This window comes from Lithobates pipiens, unplaced genomic scaffold (genome assembly GCF_037356315.1).
Source record: "Lithobates pipiens isolate NorthernLeopardFrog02 unplaced genomic scaffold, aLitPip1_a1.2 Scaffold_8, whole genome shotgun sequence".
NCBI lineage: Eukaryota > Metazoa > Chordata > Amphibia > Anura > Ranidae > Lithobates > Lithobates pipiens.
Window position 1 is genome coordinate 314079234 of NW_027507903.1, and position 22726 is coordinate 314101959.

Genomic DNA, 22726 nt, shown 5'->3' on the forward strand with positions numbered 1-22726 from the left:
GGCCCAACCAAAGTCCAGACCTAAATTAATTCGAGATTCTTTGGCAAGACTTGTAAATTGCTGTTCACAACACTCTCCATCCAATCTGACAGAGCTTGAGCTATTTTGCAAAGAACAATGGGCAAAAATGTCACTCTCTAGATGTGCAAAGCTGGTAGAGACATGCTCAAAAAGACTTGCAGGGGGTTCTACAAATTATTGACTCAGGGGGGCTGAATACAAATGCACGCCATACTTTTCAGATATTTATTTGTAAAACATGTAGAAAACCATTTATCATTTTCTTTCCACTTCACAATTATGTGCCACTTTGTGTTGGGCTATCACATAAAATCCCAATAAAATACATTTCCGTTTTTGGATGTAACATGACAAAATGTGAAAAATTTAAAGGGGTATGGATACTTTTTCAACGCACTGGTCACCTGTTTTCAGAGTGCCCAGTGCTCATGTGACCCCCCCCCCCCACCTCTCTCAGCCTGACAGCTGCAGCAGGCGGGGCTGTGGATCCCCCACTGACGTTAGTCAGGAGGGGAGGAGGAGAGAGGCGGCGGGTCACATGAGCACCGATTGGCGCTCTGAAAACGGGTATATAGCTGCATTGTTTTTTTTTTTTTTTTAAAGGCACAGACACAAGAGCAGATTACATTAATAAACAGGATGCTGTATAAATTGAACAGTAATTTCAGCAGCAGGAGGGGTGGGGGTGGGTACGGAGCTGACAGGAGCGCGGGGGGGGGGGGGGGAAGAGTATGGAGAAGAGAGTGAATGACAGAGGCACGTAAACGGACCATGTTGTCAGGGCTCAGCAGCCATGATTAACCGTGGTCAGTTTTCAAAGGGGAGAGCAGAACCTGGCAGGATCAGCCATGTATTTCAGGTGATACAGGGGGCTAAATGACAGCACAAGCACTGTGCCGTATAACATGCTAACCACTTGCCGACCAGCCGCTGTCCTTGTACAGCAGCAGGTCTGCATGTTCCCATGAATCGTCGTACCTGTACGTCGGCTCCTTTTTAAGAGTCCTAGCAGGTACCTACTGCACAGCAGGGGACCAGGTGTGCGTGGCCGGCTACGATGTCCGCCGTCCACCCCGGATCACGGGCACGAGAGCCAGAACAGGGATGTGTGTATGTGAACATTGTGCGCTATACAAGTATTTCATTCATTCATTCATTCATTCATTCATTCAACAGGGGAAGAGACAGATCTTCTATTCCTAGTGAATAGAAACCATGATATGTCTCCTCCTCCAGTCAGTCCCATTCCCCCACAGTTAGAAACACACATGAGGGAACACATTTAACCCCTTGATTGTCCCGTAGTGTTAACCCCTTCCCTGTCAGTGACATTTACACAGTAAGGGCCGGTTCACACAGGGGGCGATGCGAGGCGACACCGACTTGCCTCGCCGCGACCTGCCGCGACCTCAGCGGCGACTTGCAAATGACTTCTGTATAGAAGTCAATGCAAGTCGCCCCGAGGTCGCCCAAAAGTAGTACAGGAACCTTTTTTCTGAGTCGGAGCGACTCGAGTCGCTCCTCTCAGAACGGTTCCATTGTACAGAACGGGGGCGACTTGTCAGATCGCGGCGAGGCAAGTCGTGTCGCCTCGCATCGCCCCCAGTGTGAACCGGCCCTAATCGGTGCATTTTTATAGCACTGATTGCTGTATAATTGTCAGTGGTCCCAAAAATGTGTCAAGTGGCCGATCTGTCTACTGCAATATAGCAGTCCTGCTAAAAATCGCAATTCACCGCCATTACTAGCAAAAAAAATGACATAAATCTATCCCCTATTTTGTAGGCGCTATAACTTTTTGCACAAACCAATCAATATAAGCTTATTGCGTTTTTTTTTTTTTTTTTTTTTTTAATTGCCATTTTTTGCTTATAGCGCAAAAAATAAAAACCGCGGAGGTTATCAAATGCTACCAAAAGAAAGCTCTTCATGTTCTCTGGATGGGCCTACATTTTCAAAATTCTGGAAGGGCTTAGTGTTGACAGCCCAAAAAACTAATGGATTTCCAAGCCCATCAAGACCCTGCCTTTTTCCGGCTACATCATAGCACTATGCAGAGACAGGAACACCTTTGTTCAGCTAAAATTGATACTGCAAGAATGAATGAAAAAGAATCCAACATTGCGAGGTGACCTTCGTCTCCCCCATTCCTATCCTTTCCTTTCACTCCTATTTCGCGATTCTGCCCCTTTCTCCTTCTTGTCCTCCCCCAAGTCCACTCTACACAGTCGCCCCCCCACCTTCCTCCCTCAACCGACTGGTCACCGCCAATCTTCTTTGGTGAGTGCCAAAGCCATCTGCCTCTCTTAGGGGCTGTTATATACACCTAACATAAAACCATGGGGTGTTGCAATGAAGCAGTGGCTGACGTATAGTTTAATATGAGAATGCTTAAAGCGGAGCTCCACCCAAAAAGGGACGTTCTGCTAAATTTAGCTTTTGGGGAGAAGAGAGAGAGAGAGAAACAGGGAAAAAATGTCGGGGTGTGCACCCCGCTGGATCGTGGGACAGGCGAGTGGCTGTTAAGTCGGCAGCTATAGTTTTTGTAGCTGAATTTTCATTTTCACTTAAGAGACTGGAGCTTTGCATTAACATGTTGATAAATGCTGTGTAGTTTTTGTTAGAATAGAACAGGATAAAAATCAATATTTTGGTGTGACCACCCATTGCCTTCAATACACATCAGTTCTTCAAGGTAAACTTGTACACATTTTGCGAAGGAACTCGGCGAGATGTTTGACAAGATGTTCCAGACATTTTAAAAAACTAACCACAGATCTTCTGTGGATGTGAGCTGCCTCAAATCCTTCTGTCTCTTTATGTATTTCCATACAGGCTCAATGATGAGATCAGGGATCTGTGGGGGCTAAACCATCACTTTCAGGACTCCTTGTTCTTTATGCTGAAGATAGTTCTAAATGACATTGGCTGCATGTTTGGGGTCGTTGTCCTGCTGCACAATATATTTGTGGCCAACCACATGCCTCCCTGATGGTATGGCATGATGGATAAGTATCTGCCTATATTTCTCAGCATTGAGGACACCAAATATCCAACTTGATTTGCAGCAATGCAGCCCACAATTTGCAAAGAACCTTCAACGTGCTTCACTATTGGTTGCAGACACTCCATTGTTGTACCACTCTCCAACCCTTCTGCAAAGACACAGCCTCCTGCTACATATATTATCCTAATTTTTCAAATTTTGACTCATCAGTCCAGAGCACCTGCTTCTATATTCTGCACCCCAGTTCCTCTGTTTTGGTGCATAGTTGAGTCCTTGTTTCCACATCAGAGGTATGGCTTTTTAGCCACAATTCCATGAAAACCACTTCTGGCCAGACTTTTGCAAACAGTAGGTAGGTGTACCTGGGTCCTACTGGTTTCTACCACTTCTATGTTGACGCCACTGCTGGACATTTTCTGATGTCAAAGAGAAGTAAGCATGATGTGTCTTTGCTCTGCTGCATTAAATTGTTACCTTTGGAACATATGCCAGCATCTGCAGTCTCTCCCCTCAACATTCCCTGTTTCTTTGTGCTTCTTTGAAAACTTTGCCTAGGAGGGACCTTGCTGAGGCAGTACGGATACCTTGTGTCTAGGTGCTGTGCTCAGTCTTGTCATGGCGTATGACCTGTGACATGAAGCTGCCTTCCACAACTTCACCTTCGTTCTACAGTATGGCTGTTCCTCATACAGTTTTAATCCTCCTATACAGCTGTTTTTGTTTAACAACTGTGTCTCAACCTGCAAATGAAATTGATGCTCATTAGTACCTGCTTGATATATTTGGTTAATCATACACCTAACTCTAATCCTTAAAAAATCCCTGACTCTGGCTTCAAACCAGCATTAATTCTGAAGCCCCCATACACACTTTTTTTCTGCTGATTTTTTTTTTTTTATTATTATTTTTTTTTTTTTCCTTCAGATTTACCAAAACTCTGGAAGGGCCTTCTACTACATGGTTTTGGTAAATCTGAAGGAAAAACTAAGCTGAAAATCTGATAGTGTGTATGGGGCTTTACACTTGAACATTTGCACAAAGGATAATCACACCAAATATTGATTTGATTTAGATGCAGCTGTTACTTTTAGAGATGGAAAAAAACAAAAACTGATAAAATGTACTCAAATGGTATAATGTATAATCACTTATCTGTGGCCAAGAGATGTCAGGCTACGTAGAACACAGTGCATAGCAGCTGAAAGGAGGTACTTTCTCCCATTTCATAGATTAAAGCTCTACTCTTTTTTATTTATTTATTTATTTATTTTCTTTTTTTTTTTCTTTTTTTGTAGAGACCTGCAATATGTGTGTGGTGTACAAAGTGCTATTTCCTACCCTTGGATATATACTAACTGTCTGTTTAAACCAAGGTTTGAACAGTCTTTGCAAACCTAATGCTTTCTTTTTGGATTAACCTCTGAGGAAACTCTAGAGCAGTGATGGCAGTGATGTTTTGGAACTACATTTCCCATGATGCTCATCCACTCTGCAATGTAGTTGAGCATCATGGGAAATGTAGTTCCAAAACATCTGGGGTGCCATGGTTCGCCATCACTGCCCTAGAGTTTCTCAAAACCCTGGTTTAAAAAGCTTGTTATAGAGTATATCATAAACATATCAAAACCGCTTTCAAAGTAGAAAAGTCAGACGAGAGGTCTGACTTTTCGCATACTTGCTGATTATTCTGTGCATGTACACTGCATTCATTATGAAAAGCAAGGTTGTTTTGCAATTGCAGTGTTTCATCACTCTGCTAACCTTTGTGACTTTACAGTGGGCCCTCCACCTGTCAGTGTATTGAAGACATGTACAGTGAAATGAATGGTTCCATCATAAATGGTTTTGTTGTGAATTTAAGCAAACTTGGTCAGCATTTGAGCAGAGCTGGAATTTCACTTATCTTTCGACTCATGGGTGCATATATATATATATATATATATATATATATATATATATATATATATATATATATATATATAATATACCGTATATATACTCGAGTATAGGCCGACCCGAATATAAGCCGAGGCCCCCAATTTACCCCCAAAAAAACTGGCAAACTTATTGACTCGTGTATAAGCCGAGGGTGAGACATGCCTGTCCATCCCTGTGTGTGTGTCCGTCCATCCCTGTGTGTCCGTCCATCCCTGTGTGTCCGTCCATCCCTGTGTGTCCGTCCATCCATCCCTGTGTGTGTGTGTGTCCATCCATCCATCCATCCCTGTGTGTGTGTGTCTCCATCCATCCATCCATCCATCCCTGTGTGTGTGTGTGTCTCCATCCATCCATCCATCCCTGTGTGTGTGTGTATCCATCCATCCCTGTGTGTGTGTGTGTCTCCATCCATCCGTGTGTGTGTGTGTGTGTGTCCAGCCTACCTGTGTCCCGAGCCTTTGTCCCGAGCCTCCGTCCTGTGCCTTGCCTCCTTGCCTCCGTCCCGTGTCATGCCTTGCCTTGCCTCCGTCCCGTCCCGTCCCGTGCCGTGCCTTGCCTTGCCTCCGTCCCGTGCCCTCTTCGTCGGCGCCTCGGCGGCCATTGTAAAATTCAAAAGCCGCGCCTCCGCCTTCGCCTGTGATAGGCGGAACACTGAATTTCCCAGCAGCCTGTGTTCCGCCTATCACGGACATCGTATCATCCTCGTCCGTAGTACGAGGATGATACGATGTCCGTGATAGGCGGAACACAGGCTGCTGGGAAATTCAGTGTTCCGCCTATCACAGGCGAAGGCGGAGCCGGAGGCGCGGCTTTTGAATTATAGAATGGCCGCTGTCTGTCTGCTCGACACGCTGATCGAGCGGGCAGACAGCGATGACTCGAGTATAAGCCGAGGGGGGCACTTTCAGCCTCAAAAAAGAGGCTGAAAATCTCGGCTTATACTCGAGTATATACGGTATATATATATATATATATATATATATATATATATATATATATATATATATATATATATATATATATATATATATATATATATATATATATATATATTCCATTAATGGGTGAAAAATGGACAGCAATGGACGTAGACAGATGATGAATACATCTGAGTATCTTCAGGTCCATTTTTGGAATGGAACAAGTCTCTATTTTTAAATAGCTGCAACTGAACAGTTTGTTTTGGCATCCATTTTTGCATTGGTTGTTAGGAGCTAACACCCGCCGGCATCCTGGCAACCATCCCTGCTTTCAGCTGCTACTCATAGTATCCTCAGTGAGGACTACTACATCAGCAGCAGGGGTGAGTCGGTTGTGAAGGATGCTACTGCCGGCTTCTTAACAGTGAGTCATCCCTGCTAACAGTGGAGAATAGAAATTAAAATGTGAGAGGCTCCCCCCCCCCAAATCCACACCAGGCTCTTACCCGAGCATGCAGGCCAGGAAAGCATGCACCCCCCTTCTGAATCGTACCAAGCCACATGCCCTCAACGTGAGGGGGCTCCCCTGGCAAGACACAGCTTTGTTTATGAGGACAAAGGCCTCTTCCTCACAACCCTGACCCGATGTTGTGGGGGTGCAGGGGTGACTTATTGGAATCTGGAAGAAACAAGGGGGCCCCCAGATCCTGCCCCCCCCTAGGTGAATGAGTAATGGGGTACCCCTACTAGCTCACAAAAAAGTGTAATTAAACACACAACACAGTTTTTGACAAATCCTTTATTTAAACAAAATGCAATGTAGATCTATTGCCAGTCATGTCATCCAGCTATTGTAGGTCCATGTCAATCACGATGAACGATGGCCATTGACTCGCACGATTAAAAAAAAAAAAAAAAAAGCCTGCCTAGCCTGACTGCTCCCGTTGCTTGGTGGCCACTGACTGATGACATTGCTGACTCAGCCACTAAAGTAAACAATGGAGTGGGGCCATATGATAACGTCACTGGGTGACCCTGCCATTGTATGGCGTCACATACTGGCAGCGAGGTAATAAGGATTCAAGGCCATTTGGAAACATCACCTTGTGACACCGCCCCTTTGTTACTACTTTAGTGTTGGGAGAACCAGAGCTGCCGTTTGGCCCCACCACAAAGGGATGGGGTTATCAGATGACATCAGATGACCTGCCCCTTTTGTTTACTTTAGCAATGGGGAGATCCAGCAATGTCGGTTGGGTTTGGGGGGGCAGGTTTTGCATTTTTGTGTGAACATTGTCCATCGTGATTGATGTGGGCCTACGTTGCTGCATGACTTGATTGATCTACATCGGGGGACTTTTTTTTTTGTAATTAAAAACTTGTCAAAAACTGTAAAATGTTTTTGAATGAGTAGAGGTACAATTGACCCTATACTCATTTACTGGGGGGGGGGGGGGGGGCTGAATTTGGGCATGTGGCCTACTATGGTTTGGGAAGGGGGGGGGTTGCATGCTCAGATAAGGGTCTGGTATATATTTGGGGGGGGGGGTATTTTTGATGTAAGGTTCCCCTCCCCCAAAAAATATCCATACCAGACCTAAAGGGCGTTTTATAGATTTTTTTCCAGCTATTTTTTGTTTACTTTCTGCTGTCGGTGAGGAATTCCCTGCTGACAGCTAGGATGACACTTATTTCTGTGGCGACAGGTGGCGTCCCCTTAAAAACCAATGGTTCATCCCTGTTGACAGCTGGAATGAGTTACTGGTTGCTAGGACGTCGAGAGATGGCAGTTCCTAACAATCGATTCATAAACTAACCATTTTATCAGTTTTTAGGATCGCTTCCCATCAATAGATGGATGAAAAGCATACAAATGGAATGCCCATGTTAAAGGAACATAAGGCTTGTGTACACAAACACCTTTTTCTTTAAATATGTTCCTAAACAAATTTTATAAGTGTTTAATGCTGCATTCTGCTTTGGCTCTATTCACATAAACACAGCTGTGTCTTGACCTTCAGCATAGTTGGGTATTGAGGAACAAAAGGAAACTAGCGGAGGAGGAAACGTCCACGGTGTGTTAATGATAAAAACTTGTGTTGACATTTAAACTCACACACAACACTCTTAATGCTGCTACAATCAACTAACACCTTATCCAAGGAATTTTAAAAGTTCTAATTTACCTTTTTTTAAAGTTGAAATAAAAGTGGATTTGCATAGACAGCTGATGAAAGTCGGTGATGACCAAATTGGCCTTCTATTCTTGTACTGTTAACTGGCAACTTGTAATATTTCTTCCCATTAAAACAGTTTCTTTGGGTCTTTCATTAGCAGTTACACCCATCGGCAATTTCATGCTCTTGCCTGTAAAACAGTTAAAGATCTAAGTTTGGAACCTTTCTACAGATTAATACAGTGATGATGACAATTTCAAAGCTTCAAGGACTTTCAGAGCAGTGTAATGCTCCCAATCTATCTTTCTAGATGGCTTCACATGACTGAGCTACAGATAATAGCTTTTTCTCAACACTTAAACCATCACACTTGCCACATGGGAAGCAGTGAATACAAAGTCATTTAAGTATTCCCTACTTTATTATACATCTGAAGGCATCTGTAATACTACCACATGGCTATTAAATCAATCTGATGAACGCTGCATTAAAGTTATTCAGTATCTAAAAATACTGCTTTGAACTGCCCTGGTCTTGATGGTTTCAGGACCCTGGACTGGTCAAGCTTGGGGTGCAGGCGCTTCAGGGATTGGTCTAGCTGTGGGGGAGAGCTAAAGATCAGGTAGGTTTATTTCCTTTTAGAATTCCCCTAGACATAAATGAGCAGTTAACCCTTGCAGTTCTGGCACAGCATCGTTTATTTTCCCGGACTTGGGCTTTAACTAGGAATTAATGTTCTTTAACGAAATGGTGACTGACTGCACACATATATTTACTCCTTGTTGCATTAATATAAATGAGATGGGTAAACCACCTGTACAGAACTCCTCAGATGTGTTTCAGCCTCTTGGGACTTAATCGTAGTTGCCTAAACCACAAAAACATGTTTGGGGGTATTTGAGCAGTACAGTTTTCAATGTTTTAGATATTAGTGTAGTTATATTCCAAGGCTTGTTTGTTTGCCTTACCTTGTAATGGTGGCTTCACATGTGTGGCTGCAGTCTGCAGTGTCATGGCTAATCCATTCCCCTATGTTCATTGCTGCAGCTAACCTGTCCCTGTTCTCCAAGGGGACCGGACAACTTTCTGTTCTAGGTCACATAGCTTTGCTCACCACTCCTCCCCCCCCAATGGATCATCTCCCAGCTGTACGATGAGCTCTGTATGTCTGTGAATACTCTGAGTGCCGGTTCACACAGGGGCGACACGACTTAAAGCGTGACTCACAGACGCGACCTGCACACGACTTAAGCAGCAACTTGAAAAACGACTTCTGTATAGAAGTCACTAAGTTGGAGCGACTTGAGTCGCTCCTATTAGAACAGTTCCATAGTACAGAACGAAGTCGCCTGACAAGTCGCTCTTGTGTGAACCAGCACTAAGTGCTTGTGTCTATGTTGGATCTAATTACTGTGTAGCTCTTAATTGCACTTGGATTGTAAGAAAAGTAGTTTCTTCACAAAAAAGTGTCGGTTCTCACACTACAGACAGGGGTCATGCATTAACCTGTGCGTCTCATGTTTCTACACAACCTGAAGCTAGTGATTCAGGAATATGAAGATTTACTCAACTGTAGGCTGTGCATACAGGCCAACACTGACACCATGAAAGTACATGATCAATGTCTTATGCAGGTGAAAAACCCAACAGGAAGGCACGAATATTTACCATGCCTTTTTTTTTTTAACCACTTGACTACCAGCGCTGGTTTATAAGTGCTGACTGGTAGAACAGGATTATAAATGCAGCATTATTTGTTACTTTACGCTATCATGTAGGGGGCTATTGGCCAGCTAAGTGTAAAAAAAAAAAAAAAAAAAGTTATGGCACCCACATACACACAGCAACAAAAAAACGCGTGCAGTGGATGCTCCTGTTTACAAAAATGATTACCCCACATGTGCGGCATCACTGCGAACATCAGAGCGAGAGCAATAATTCTAGGGCCATCCTTCATAGTTTCACAGTTAGTAAGGTTGAATAAAGACACCAGTCCATCCAGTTCAACCTGGGTGAGTGTCTACAATTTTCCCTATCCCTGTACATTGCACACTCACATCGGTCCCTACCCTCAAAGAACCCACAATCCAAGGTCCCCATTCATATACTAGGGCCAATTTTGGACAGAAGCCAATTAACCTACCTGCATGTCTTTGGATTGTGGGAGGAAACCGGAGTACCCGGAGGAAACCCACGCAGGCACAGGGAGAACATGCAAACTCCAGGCAGGTAGTGTCGTGGTTGGGATTTGAACCAGTGACCCTTCTTACTGCTGGGTGAGAGTGCTAACCACTACACCACTGTGCCACTGTGCCGCTCATGGTTAACTCTAAACTGATAACCTGTAAGGCTTCTAACCTCCATGCAATTTTGGGTACTGTAGTTTGTTGCTGCTTCACAGGCACACAATTTTAATGCTCGACATGTTTGGTATGTATTTACTCATCACTACACCACATTTATGTTTTATCAAAAAATTTGAAAAATGCAGCTGGCGTGGCACCATTTTATTCTTCAGGGTCTTTGCTTTATGAAATCTAATGTTAGGGAGGTTAACTAATTTTCAGGCGTTAAATGTGCTTGTTAACATGTGTGTGTTCAAAAAAACTGAGAAAATTGTTTTGGTAGCGAAGTGTTTAAACATACAGAACATAACTGGCTATTCTATTTGTAAGAAATAACATAGATTGTTGATCTAAGGAAGTTTCAGTTGGAGCAAACGGGTCTGTTGCCTTTTTAAAGTTTTTTTTTTTTTTATTTTTTTTTTTTTTTTGCTGCCTTTTGGATCGACTGTGGATTTAGGATTTTGTATTTTATATGCATATACTCTATAGGGGTTATTTAGGAAAATGCACTTTGCACTGAAAATGCACTTGGAAGTGCAGACACTGTAGATCCGAGGGGGACAAGGAAAATAAAAAACAGCATTTTAGCTTGCACATGATTGGATGATGAAATCAGCAGAGCTTCCCCTCATTTCAGATCTACCCCTTAGGGCCGGTTCACACTGCGGGCGATGCGAGGCGACACGACTTGCCTCGCCGCGATCTGACAAGTCGCCCCCGTTCTGTACAATGGAACCGCTCTGAGAGGAGCGACTCGAGTCGCTCCGACTCAGAAAAAAGGTTCCTGTACTACTTCTGGGCGACCTCGGGGCGACTTGCATTGACTTCTATACAGAAGTCATTTGCAAATCGCCGCTGAGGTCGCGGCAGGTCGCGGCGAGGCAAGTCGGTGTCGCCTCGCATCGCCCCCTGTGTGAACCGGCCCTTAGATTTAGAGCGGCTGCACTTCCAAATGCACTTGCAGTTCAAAGCGGATTTTCCTTTCCTAAATAACCCCCTATTTGTTTTTATTTATTTGACCGTTCTGCTGAAGCCAATGGATTCATGTGGTGTGTGTGTGTGTGTGTGTGTGTGTGTGTGTGTGTGTGTGTGTGTTTTTTTTTTTTTTATTTTTATTTTTTTTTATTTTAAGATGGTTAACTATGTAACCATGTTTGCTATTAATATATAATTTAATGGTATTTCCATTTGTTTTGCCAGTTTCAAAAGGGCAACTGCCAGCTCTGCTAACAATGTGCATCGTAATAATATGCAGCAAAAGGTGTCTGTACATACCATGGCTTTTCAGATGTTCTCTTCTGCAAACATGGGGAGAATGTGGATCTGCATGCCGGATCAGACAGAGATTAGATACATACACTTTATGTTGCACATGACTTGCAAGCTTTGTATACCCTGGATTTAGAAGCTGGTGCAGTGAACAGAATTTTGTAAAAAAGGGTGTGTGTAACTACGATGCGTTTTAGATTTTAATGCCCTTTTTCATGTTGGTGCTAGCAGCCTGTTCACGTGAAAGTTTTGATTCGTTTTTTTTTTTCTTTTATACTGATGTTTGTAGTTGATATTGTATGCCATCATTTTTATCAAGTTGTGTAGTATAAATGTCTGCAGTAAACAAGGGATTCCCACAAACAGTCAAGTTGGATATGTTTGTTTACCACTGTGAGTGTTGAGAGTTGGCCGGATATTCACTAGGCACTCCTGAATAATGAGCATATTGCTTTTTGAATTTGAGGAACACATGGTGGTAACCAAAGATGATTTTTTTTTTTTTTTTGAGTGAAATGGGTTTGGAACTTCTGAACCTGCTTTCTATACTGAAAACGTTGACGTACAAAATGACCACTTGGTTGTCCATTTACAGATTAGCAGATATTTCTGCTAGTCAAGTGCTACTTGGGAAATGTCCACACACACTTGTACATACTGTATGCTGTGTGTAGTATTTATTATTATTATATTTTTACTCTAAACTCTATTATCGGTTTAGAGAAGTCAGAAGTTGTCATGCTTTCTTTTGAGGTAAAAAAAAAATAAAAAATAAAAAAGTCAAATCTAGCGACTTTATTTTCTTGTGGAAACTGGTTAAATTACATGACTTCCTTACAAGAGCCCAGCTGTTATCTGGAGGAAGCAGTTGTATTCCATAAGGCAGTTATAGTTATACTAGGTCATGTGGTTCAAAATTTGGTCATAATAAAATCCACCTCACATTAATATGTAGACATCCTGTGCACCAATTTAAGGAAGCGGAGACCGAGACTTTGCTATCCCTTATGCTAAAAATAAATAAATAAATGCAGCTTATTGCAAGTTGAATATATTTGCATCTACTGACAACAAAATAAATGTCCCAATAGAATTATGTTAATAACTCTTTCTGATTTAACCCCTTTTATATATTGACAAATTATTTACTGCTTATGTTGTACATACACAATGCACATTATTCTCTGTTCTCAATGGAATTTATGGTCTACTGTTCCAACCACAGTCATGCATATAAACTGGGGCCAGTCAGGCTATAATCCAATTTCAGTAATCTACAAGTATGTTTTTTGGTTTGTGGGAGTAAATTAGAGCACCCCACCATCCCAATACTAGGGAGCAGACAAACTTGCTTTCAAGCTAACAGAATCTGCGATGTTGGTGCTCAAGCTATCCTATTTCAAGTTACTGAAATTCTGTTCTTGAAAAAAAAAAATAATAATTTTGTATATAATATTTTTTTCTCGGGTTTCACAGAATCTTTTTATAAATATTAGCATGTCCAAATTCTAAAAATTTTACAAAAAACATCAACCAGCAACTTATTTTCCTGCCCTATAAAAGCTCATATGTCCCTATAGAAATTGTGCAAACAGGTAATTGTGTCAGGATGAAAGACTGAAGGGATATATCATAAATGCATTACATTAAAGGGCTTGTAAACTATCATGTTTGTTGTTAAAAAAATAAAAATATCTATACTTACCTGCTTTGTGCAATTGTTTTGCACAGAGTAACTCTGATCCTCTTCTTCTGGGGTCCCCTGCAAGTGCTCCACTTCCCTCCTCTTCATTAGGTGCCCCCACTGGAAAGTAGTTTTCCCTGGGGGGCACCTGTGTCAGACAGCAGGACTCTTCCCCACCTCCCGCTCCGGTGTCACAGCTTTTGATTGACAGCAGCATTCTATCCTTACATAGAATGCAGTAAGGTGAAAAACCTTGAGAATTTACAACCACTTTAAGGGAATAGTTATTTTACCTTTTGCTAAGGTTAGCGGTTCTGCTGCGCCATGATAGATGACACCTATGTGTCTAACTCTTTCGCCCTATTTGGTGACAAAAAATGACAGTATCTGCTGCTTGGAACCTTCTACATCACATGTGTCAAACATATGGCATGCAGGCCAAATGTAGCCCTCCAGACCATTTCATGTGGCCCTCGCACCCAGTTATTTTTTTTTTTTCAGCTGGAACTTCTCCAGCTCTCATCCTTCACTCACCGATGTCACTTGTAATCACAGAAGCCTTCTGTGTTTACAAGGACAGCTTTCCTCTTGGTGGTTCTCACAGATCCCTGCCTACCCTACGCTCACAGTGGGGACATGCAGGTGCAGTGTGGTCATAGGTGTGGGATGGGGCATCACATGGTAGACTGCATTGGAATCTTCATCTGTGCTCTGGTGCACAGATGCTGACCAATGATCTTGCTGCAAGTGAGAGAGGGAGGCGGAGCTGCCTAAACTGTGGCGAGGTACTAGCGCCGAGTCAGGTTTTTTTTTTTTTTTTTTAAAAGGCGAGATGCGAGGAAGCTTTGAAGGGGGCGGGAGATAGCAAGGTTAAAAAAATTCTGCCTTTTTATAATCACTTTGAATGACTTCCTTCTGCTGTGCAGGTCTGACAAGTTTGGACAGTGTACTGAACCGTATGTGAGCTGTACTGTACTTTAAGCTTTCTTTTAATTTCTGGTGATCCAGGCAGTAAGTCTGTTATTTTTCAACAGAATAACCTCTCTAACTATTCACTGGGGTACTTACATGATCAGCTTTTATTTATTCCTGTAAAAACTTTATCCCAAAAGGGGGAAAAATATGTTGCTGTAACGGCTTGTGTAACTACATTGTGAGCTGAACTTTAGCTTCAATGTGTTAATACATCTACATTTGTTAGTACATTTAACACTCCCCCTCCCCTTCCCCCCAGACTGACAAGCCTGCTGTCCAAAGGTACCCCTGTGCTCCCTCACCCAGAATGGGGGCACTCTAATACAGGAGGTCTGTTACTGGCCAGATCACTAGGTGAAAACTGAAGGAAAAAAAGCCTAAAAAATAAAACTAATGCAGCCATCCCAGCCAATGATTGGTAAGCTGCAACATATCAAATTTTTAGTTATGAATTTAATACCACTTTGAATCCAGGTGTAACAGATTTTAATATTTGTTTTACAAAGTGAACATTCATAACAAGGGAACAGCCTTTACTACATTAGTAAATCAATTCATGAGGTATTTGGGAATACTGAAAGGTTTTGCAGCGACTTTAACTTTTTGCTTTTTTTACATTTTATTTTTGTGATTTTTTTAAAATGAGATTATTTAGAAGAGCTTAAGTTCTGACATTTCAAGGAGACTTTTGTGGAAAGTCCCAAGCTCAAGCAAGCAGATCAAAAGTTCTGACTGAGTTTCAGATCAGTGACTCAGAGTATTGAAATCCAAGATGGTCAGTCAACCAGCATTTTCAGTAGGAGGTCAGCGGTGACTTTCCATAAATCTCTCATGACAGGTTTCCCTGAAAGGCTGCAGAATAAACTCAACGGCTAATACAACCATTTGTGTGATTGTTCATTTTGAAAAAGAATTCTTGCTCAATATTGTATAAGATAGTCATTTTAGTTGTGTATCGTAAATTGTTTGCCCACCACTTATCTTGTTGTTGCTTTACAGATCATGATTGAGTTTTGTCAAGGAGGAGCAGTTGACGCCATCATGCTAGGTACATTTTATTTATTTTTATTTTTTTATTTTTATTTTGTGTTTAAAAATGACACAGTTGCCCGTGTAGCTAGTGATAATGCACGTCAAAGGGAAATCTTAATAGAAACCTATACTGAAAAACATTGCATTTGGGAAAACACTGGTTTCCTGGCTATGTCTGGCTTGGCCCAAAAAGTATGCCGCTAGTAAAGTCAGAACATTTCGTTTTCATACAAGTTAAAATTGAATTAGCATGGTAGGATATGAACATTTAAAAAGAAGAGAGAGAAATGGCAGTCTCCTACCACCACCAGGCCTGGATTGACCTTCTCAAGGAAAAAAATAACTAGCCATATAACAGTGAACAAAAAAAAATAAAACCTATTCAAATGGTACCACCATCATACAATAGTCATTAAAACATTAAAATTGTATGTGGGTTATACACAACAGACTCAATTTTGAGTGCACTTATCCATTTTGTGTCCACCCTCGACCCCTGCCTTGCTCTCTCCTAGCTTGCTTTTATCCCTTGGCCTGTGACCCACCCCATTACATACATACTTTGGTAAAATCCTCTTTGTGTTTACTGTACCTGTGTGGCCATAGACGGATGACACTCAAAAAGCAGTCCCATAGAAATTGAATTACTTCTTCTTTGTTTCCCTGCAAAGTTAAAGCATAATAGGCTGCTCCTGTGTCACTCGCCTGACACAGGATCCAGCGTTGTCACCGCTTTCCCCTGTTCCACGGAGCATCCATATTCTATCTGGGTATCGTGGCTCCGGCGCTGTGATTGGCTGGAGCTGCGATGACATCACTCCCGCACATGGGAGCTGCCACTAACGGCATATTGCCGTTAGCGGCATGCTCAGTGTGCCTGCACGCCACTGTCTACGGTGTGTGCGCCATAGACAGCGGTGCCTGTCTTTTTGCAAATATCTCCTAAACCGTGTAGGTTTAGGAGATATTTCTTGGACCTTGGACATGTAAGACAAAGTGGTCTGTAAGGGTTTACAACCACTTTAACATCTTTTTCAGTCCAGGTACCAGCAGGTCCACCTCAAGAAAAACCTGTAAAGGGATCTAACCATTCCATACTGAATCCACAGCTACAACATTTTTTCTTTTTTTTTTTTCCTTTTAAACTGTAAATGATTCCTCGCTGAAAAAAATCAGCAGGCTCTTTCCCCCGAAACACATTGGCTGTAGTTGATGCTTTTAAATGTTTGAGAAAGACTTACAAGTGATATGAACTTTTGTACCAAGTGCTCCTTAGTACACACAGTACAGTACAAGACATTCATCAGAAGGCTAGCTGGAAATACCTTTAAATCATTTAGACCAGTAAAGCTCCATACTCACTATCTGATTTTCTGCTGTTTTTTTTTCCCTTCAGATTTACCAAAACCATATAATATGAGGTCAAACCTTAGGAGTCTCAATTTGTATGCAATCAGGCAGACCCTTGCACTACATGGTTGTGGTAAATCTAAAGACAAAAATCAGCAGAAAATCTGATAGCGTGTATGGGGCAGAAGACATGAAAATGAATGACGAATGAGAGGTAGAGCCGTATAAAATATGCCACACTTGCTGATTGGAAAATAAGTAATCTAATTGGCTTTCATTTATGGGGAAAGGAGACTTTAAAATCCTATGCAACTAGCAAATTGCCTGTTAGTGAAAATCTCTGATCTACATAATGTGTAAATATTATGCATTCAAGTCTAAATGCCTTGGTAAAAATGCTTTATTATAAAATTGCATATCTTGCAAGTTAAACCCACCTATAAATGATGATTGTGTGAATTTATGTAATCCTAATTATAAACTTTGTTACTAACTAATAACTCTTTGTTCTAGTGACCTTCTTGGGATTGACTACTTAAAAACTAAGACTACTTTCACACCGGGACGTTGGGGTCATCGGCGGTAAATCGCTGCTATTTTTAGTGGCGCTTTACCGTTGTTTTTGTGCCTGATAGCGGGGAGCTTTTAACCCCCGCTAATGACCGAAAAAGGGTTAAATGCACCCACAAAGCGCTGCTGCAGCGGCGCTTTGCCGGTACTTTGGCGCCGCTGCCCATTCATTTTAATGGGCAGGGGCGCTGTAGCACAGCACCTCAAAGATGCGACTTGCAGGACTTTTTTTGGCGTCCTGCCAGTGCACCGCTCCAGTGTGAAAGCACTCAGGCTTTCACAATGGCTTGGGAGGAGATGCTCTTTACAGGCGCTATTTTTAGCATTATAGTACCTGTAAAATGCCTAAGTGTGAAAGCAGCCTAAAGCTCACAGGTATAGCACCTGAAATTATTGACCCACCAACCCAGAGCATCAAAGTGTAATGCAGAGGGACTACTTGTAAAGTTGGATCTGTAGTACAAAGCAAGAGCCCATGCCCCCTCTGTAGTGCTTTCTCCTGTCCCATGTGAAGTGATACCAACTGCGCTCCACCTCTTATACCAGATAGCGGTCTCCAGAGTGGTGCCAGCAGCAGGAAAGAAGAGATCTTCAGGTCAGTGTGAAACACACTGGGCATAATGATCTAGTTATGTAACAATGTAAATAAAAGGTATACATGTGATAAAAATAGCAGCCAGCACTAAAGGTCTTGATACTAACCCAAAATGCGCTAAACTTAAAATAGGTGCAGCGCTCGCGAAAAAACAATCATTAGCAAATACGTACATACACAAATATTTCTAAAATATATATATTTTTTTTTTTGTGAGAAATTTGAGTTACAATCCAATGGAAAAATCCATATACTGTATAGAAAAGTTCACCTCAACAAATGTGTAGAGATATATAAAGAAAATGTCCCAAAATCATATAAGCAATGAATCCTATAGGAAAAGATGAACTCCCCTACAGGAGAGGTAACGGACTTTCACCAAAGCACGTTCGTGTATGTAACTCCACTTTTACCGAATAACCAGACCACCCATAACGGATTGTCAATACACGCTCTGTGTATAATCACTGCAGCAGGGGAATCGCTGAAGCTCCAAAAGACCTTCCATGTAACCCCCAAAAATTTCAAACGACAAGGTTAAGGAAAATGAAAAAAGGCTTGTGTAGTAGGGTAAGTAAACCGGTTTAACGTAAAAAGGAATAAAAACACTCACAAAGCCATAGGTTAAAATGAGCATAATCAAATAATCTGACAAACAAACATCGGAACGTTCTCATGCTGCACACTCGCCTGCTGCAGTGTTTATGCACAAAGTGTTCTCGACAATCCATTAAAGGTGGTCTCGTTATTGGGTAAGGTGGAATTATATACACGGGTGGTGCTTTGGTGGAGTTCGTTCTGCTACCTCTCCTGTTAAAGAGGAAGTAAACCCCTTCAAACCACTTTGACCTACAGGTAAGCCTAGATTAAGGCTTACCTGTAGGTCCAAGCAATATCTCCTAAACCTATATGGTTTAGGAGATATTTGCCCGAAAATGGGCACTGCTGTCTACGGCGCATGCGCCGTAGACAGCGGCGCGCAGGCGCACTAAATGCGGCAAGAATGGATTTGCCTAATTTGTCGACTCCCGTGCGCATGCGCGGGAGTGACGTCATCGCGGCTTCGCCGAATGGCAGCGGTGGAGCTGCGAGACGCGACTCCCGTGCGCATGCGCGGGAGTGACGTCATCGCGGCTTCGCCGCTGTCATTGGTCGGAGCTGCGAGACGCCACCAGCAAGATGGATGCGGCGGACTACATGGATCAGCGGCGACTTCGCTGGCTCCTGTGTCAGGTAAGTGACACATAATGAGCTACTATGCGATGCATAGTAGTCCATTATGCTTTACCTTTGCAGGGAAAAAAAGAGGAAGTAAACCCATTAGGGTTTACTTCCTCTTTAAAGGAGAGTTTGTCTTTTCCTAGAGGATTCGTTGCTTATATGATTTTGGGGCATTTTATTTATCTCTCTTCATTTGTTGAGTTGGACTTTTTCTACACAGTATATGGATTTTTCCATTTGATGGCCACTCATGTTTCTCACAAAAAAAAAAAAAAAAAATCTCTCTATTCTATCCTGTGGGTTTTGTGCACTTTCTGAAAGCGCACCACATCTGTAGGGTATAATGGAAGTCTATGGCAAAAGCTCAGCTAACCAAGGAAAGCCGCAGACACAGTGAAGGTAAACCACAGCACATCAGTGTGAAAGCCACCTCATCTGAGGTCTAAGAACAGTAAGGGTTAACTTACATTTGCAGTTTGGTGGGTAGAAAAATCCATAGGCAAGATGTGTTTTTATTACCGCCGCACTCCAGCCACACCCCTTTAGGGGTGGCCAGGGTTGTACACAGGTCTCACCCGCAGCAGGAGTTATACACCCTGTCATGGTTGGTGGGTGTAGTACCTGCCAAGTATGACCCATTCAAGTGAATGAGTCTGCTTTGCAAGTGCCCTGAAACCTTATGCAGTACAACAAACAAGGGGTTAAAGCAGGCAGCATTGTGTTGCTTTCTCACTATCTGCTTTAACCCCTTGTGCCCTGTAGAAGCATGCAGTTGTGGGGAGCTTGCAGAATGGCCCCATTTTCTTGAATGGGTCGCAATTGGCAGGCGGTAACACCCACCAAAACCAATAGGGGGTTTAATTTCTGATGTGGCATGTGTACACCTTTGGCTGCTGCCTCGGCAGCTAAAGGGGGTGGGATTGGGGGTGTCAAAACAGTGACTCAACTGCAGGGTTTTATCACCCCCCCCCCCCCCCCCCAAGTGTACAAGTAAATGAGCCTTAACCACTTCAGCCCCGGAAGGATTTACCCCCTTAATGAGCAAGCCATTTTTTTGTTACAGCATTGTTGCTTTAACTGACAATTGCGGGTTCGTGCAAATCTGTACCCAAACAAAATTGATGTCCTTTTTTCCCCCACAAATAGAGCTTTGTTTTGGTGGTATTTGATCACCTCCTGTGGTTTTTATTTTTTGCGCTATAAACAAAAAAAACTCAGTTTGGGAAAAAAACAATATTTTTTACTTTCTGCTATAATGCATATCCTAAAAAAATATTCATCAGTTTAGGCCAATATGTATTCTGCTACATGTTTTTGGTAATTGGCGTATATTGATTTGTGCAAAAGTTAAAGCGTCTACAAGATTTAGGGACTTTTATTTATTTTTATTGTTTTTAATAGTTATGACGAGAATTAACGTTTCTTAGTGGGATTGCATCGGACAAATCTGACCCCAGGTGACACTTTTTGATGACCAGTGACACCAATACAGTGATCAGTGCTATAAAAATGCACTGATCACTGTACAAATGGCATTGGCAGGGAAGGGGTTCACACTAGTGGTGATCAAAGAGTTAAGTGTTCACTAGGGAGGTGCTTTCTAACTGTCAGGGGGATGGACTGACTGGTAGTAGAGAGAGATCGCTGTTCCTGATCTCAGCTGATCTCTCTCTCCTCCCGTCAAAATGGGGATCTGCCTTATTACATAAGCAGATGCCCATTCTGCCTCTTTCCCACAACCGCGTCTGGCCAGCGGACATAGAGTCCACCGGACCCGTGGCAAGCTCTCGCGGTGCGCACTTGCACCCACTGAATCTAATGCACGGACCACCGCAAGGGTAGGTCTGTTCACGCAGCCGGGTAGCCCTGCCGCAGTGTATGTGTGGTGGGCGGTCTGGAAGTAGCTAAGGTTGCGGCTGCCAAATGCAAATAAGGACTTATTCACAAGTGCAGCAGGCACTGCTACTCCATTGAAAATCTGTCCGAGTGTGTTGGTGTGGTGGTGAGGAGGGGTTCTGTTGCATTCCCACCATCTGATTTAAACCCACAGTTGCCATGCAATGCACGCAATTGCGACACTGTAGTTTGGCAATTAGAGGTTTAAATCGGGTATGAGGAGGCGACACTGTGCCTAGTGATCTCTGACTGCTCCCATGTTGTTCAGGTAGATCTCCACCTCTTTAAGGTTGCTTACTCCTGGGCTAAGATGACGGCTTTCTTGACTGTAAAATAGGAGCGGGTTTAGATCAGCTTGAAGAATTTAATTGTTCCATTGGAATTTTTTTAAATATAGTTTTAGATCTGCCGTACTTGTTATCTACCATGTCTGCCTAAGTTTGCAATTTTTTTGCTTTTTACTTCTGACAGAGCTGGATCGTGGATTGACAGAACCTCAAATCCAAGCCATCTGTAAGCAGATGTTGGAAGCATTATCCTACCTCCACAGCATGAAGATCATCCATCGAGACTTGAAAGCAGGAAATGTGCTGCTAACACAAGATGGGGATATCAAACTAGGTAAGAACAGCTTTCATTATCTTTAAGAATACCTTAACATAGTTTAAACTGCGTGCGCTATACAGACCATAAAATGTTCAGTGTATGTCTGTGTAGGTTGGTTGGTTATATTGTACTGAGGAACCCATTGGATGATGTATGTATGTTTTTCAGTTTATAAGGACGAAGAGATAATTGTGTAGTATAATGGTTTATTTAGTGAGCATTCAAAATCAAGATGCATTAAAAAAAAATTCTGAAAACTTTTTTTTTTACCTAGAGATGAGAGGTGCAGGAATTGCAGTATTTGAGATGCATAAGAATGGGATCAATTTAAAATGGAATTAAATTCAAACAGATAAACGCATTATAAATACACATTTTGACTGGGTTCACACTATTGCAAATTGGATGCGGGTTTCCCCACATCCAATTCGCATGAAAGGGGCATGTGACCGACTCCTCAATGGAGCCAGTTCACACATCTCCGGGGTAGCTACGCATCGGACCCCTGTGCCGTGCGGCTGCGCATAGTGTGAACCAAGGCTTACTGGTAACCCTTCCAAAGGACTTTCCCTTGCCAACCAGGGTAATAACACTATTTTCTGTGTTTTCTTACTGTTTACTGGTACTACTTTTCTAGTTTATTGAAAAGAGATGATGATGCTTTTTGTTCTAATAGTCCTGTCCCTGGTGACATAACCACTTCAGCCCTGGAGAAATATTTACCCCCTTTCTGACCAGAGCACTTTTTGCGAATTAGCACGGTGTCGATTTAACTGACAATTGCGTGGTCGTATTGGTGGTATTTGATCACCCTGCGGTATTTATTTTTTGCGATATAAACAAAAAAAGAGCGACAATTTTGAAAAATGTTTTTTACTTTTTGCTATAATAAATATCCCCCAAAAATATATAAAAAAACATTATTTTTTTTCCTCAGTTTAGGCTGATACGTTTTCTTCTACATATTTTTGGTAAAAAAAATTTCAATAAGCGATTGGTTTGCACAAAAGTTATAGCATTTACAAAATAGGGGATAGTTTTATGGCATTTTTATTATTGTTCTTTTTTGTTTTTAAATGGTGGCGATCAGTAATTTTTATTTTTTTTATTTTTTATTTTT

General features: G+C 42.2%; 1 protein-coding gene across 1 annotated transcript in view; it reads left to right on the plus strand.

The window, feature by feature from the left end:
• The window catches only part of STK10 (serine/threonine kinase 10), a 224033-nt gene that overhangs the window by 89568 nt on the left and 111739 nt on the right, over positions 1-22726 (plus strand). Inside the window, exons 3-4 of the mRNA XM_077472770.1 lie at positions 15336-15384; positions 21472-21621. Of these exons, the coding sequence (XP_077328896.1) occupies positions 15336-15384; positions 21472-21621 (199 nt within the window). The remainder of the gene's footprint in view (positions 1-15335; positions 15385-21471; positions 21622-22726) is intronic.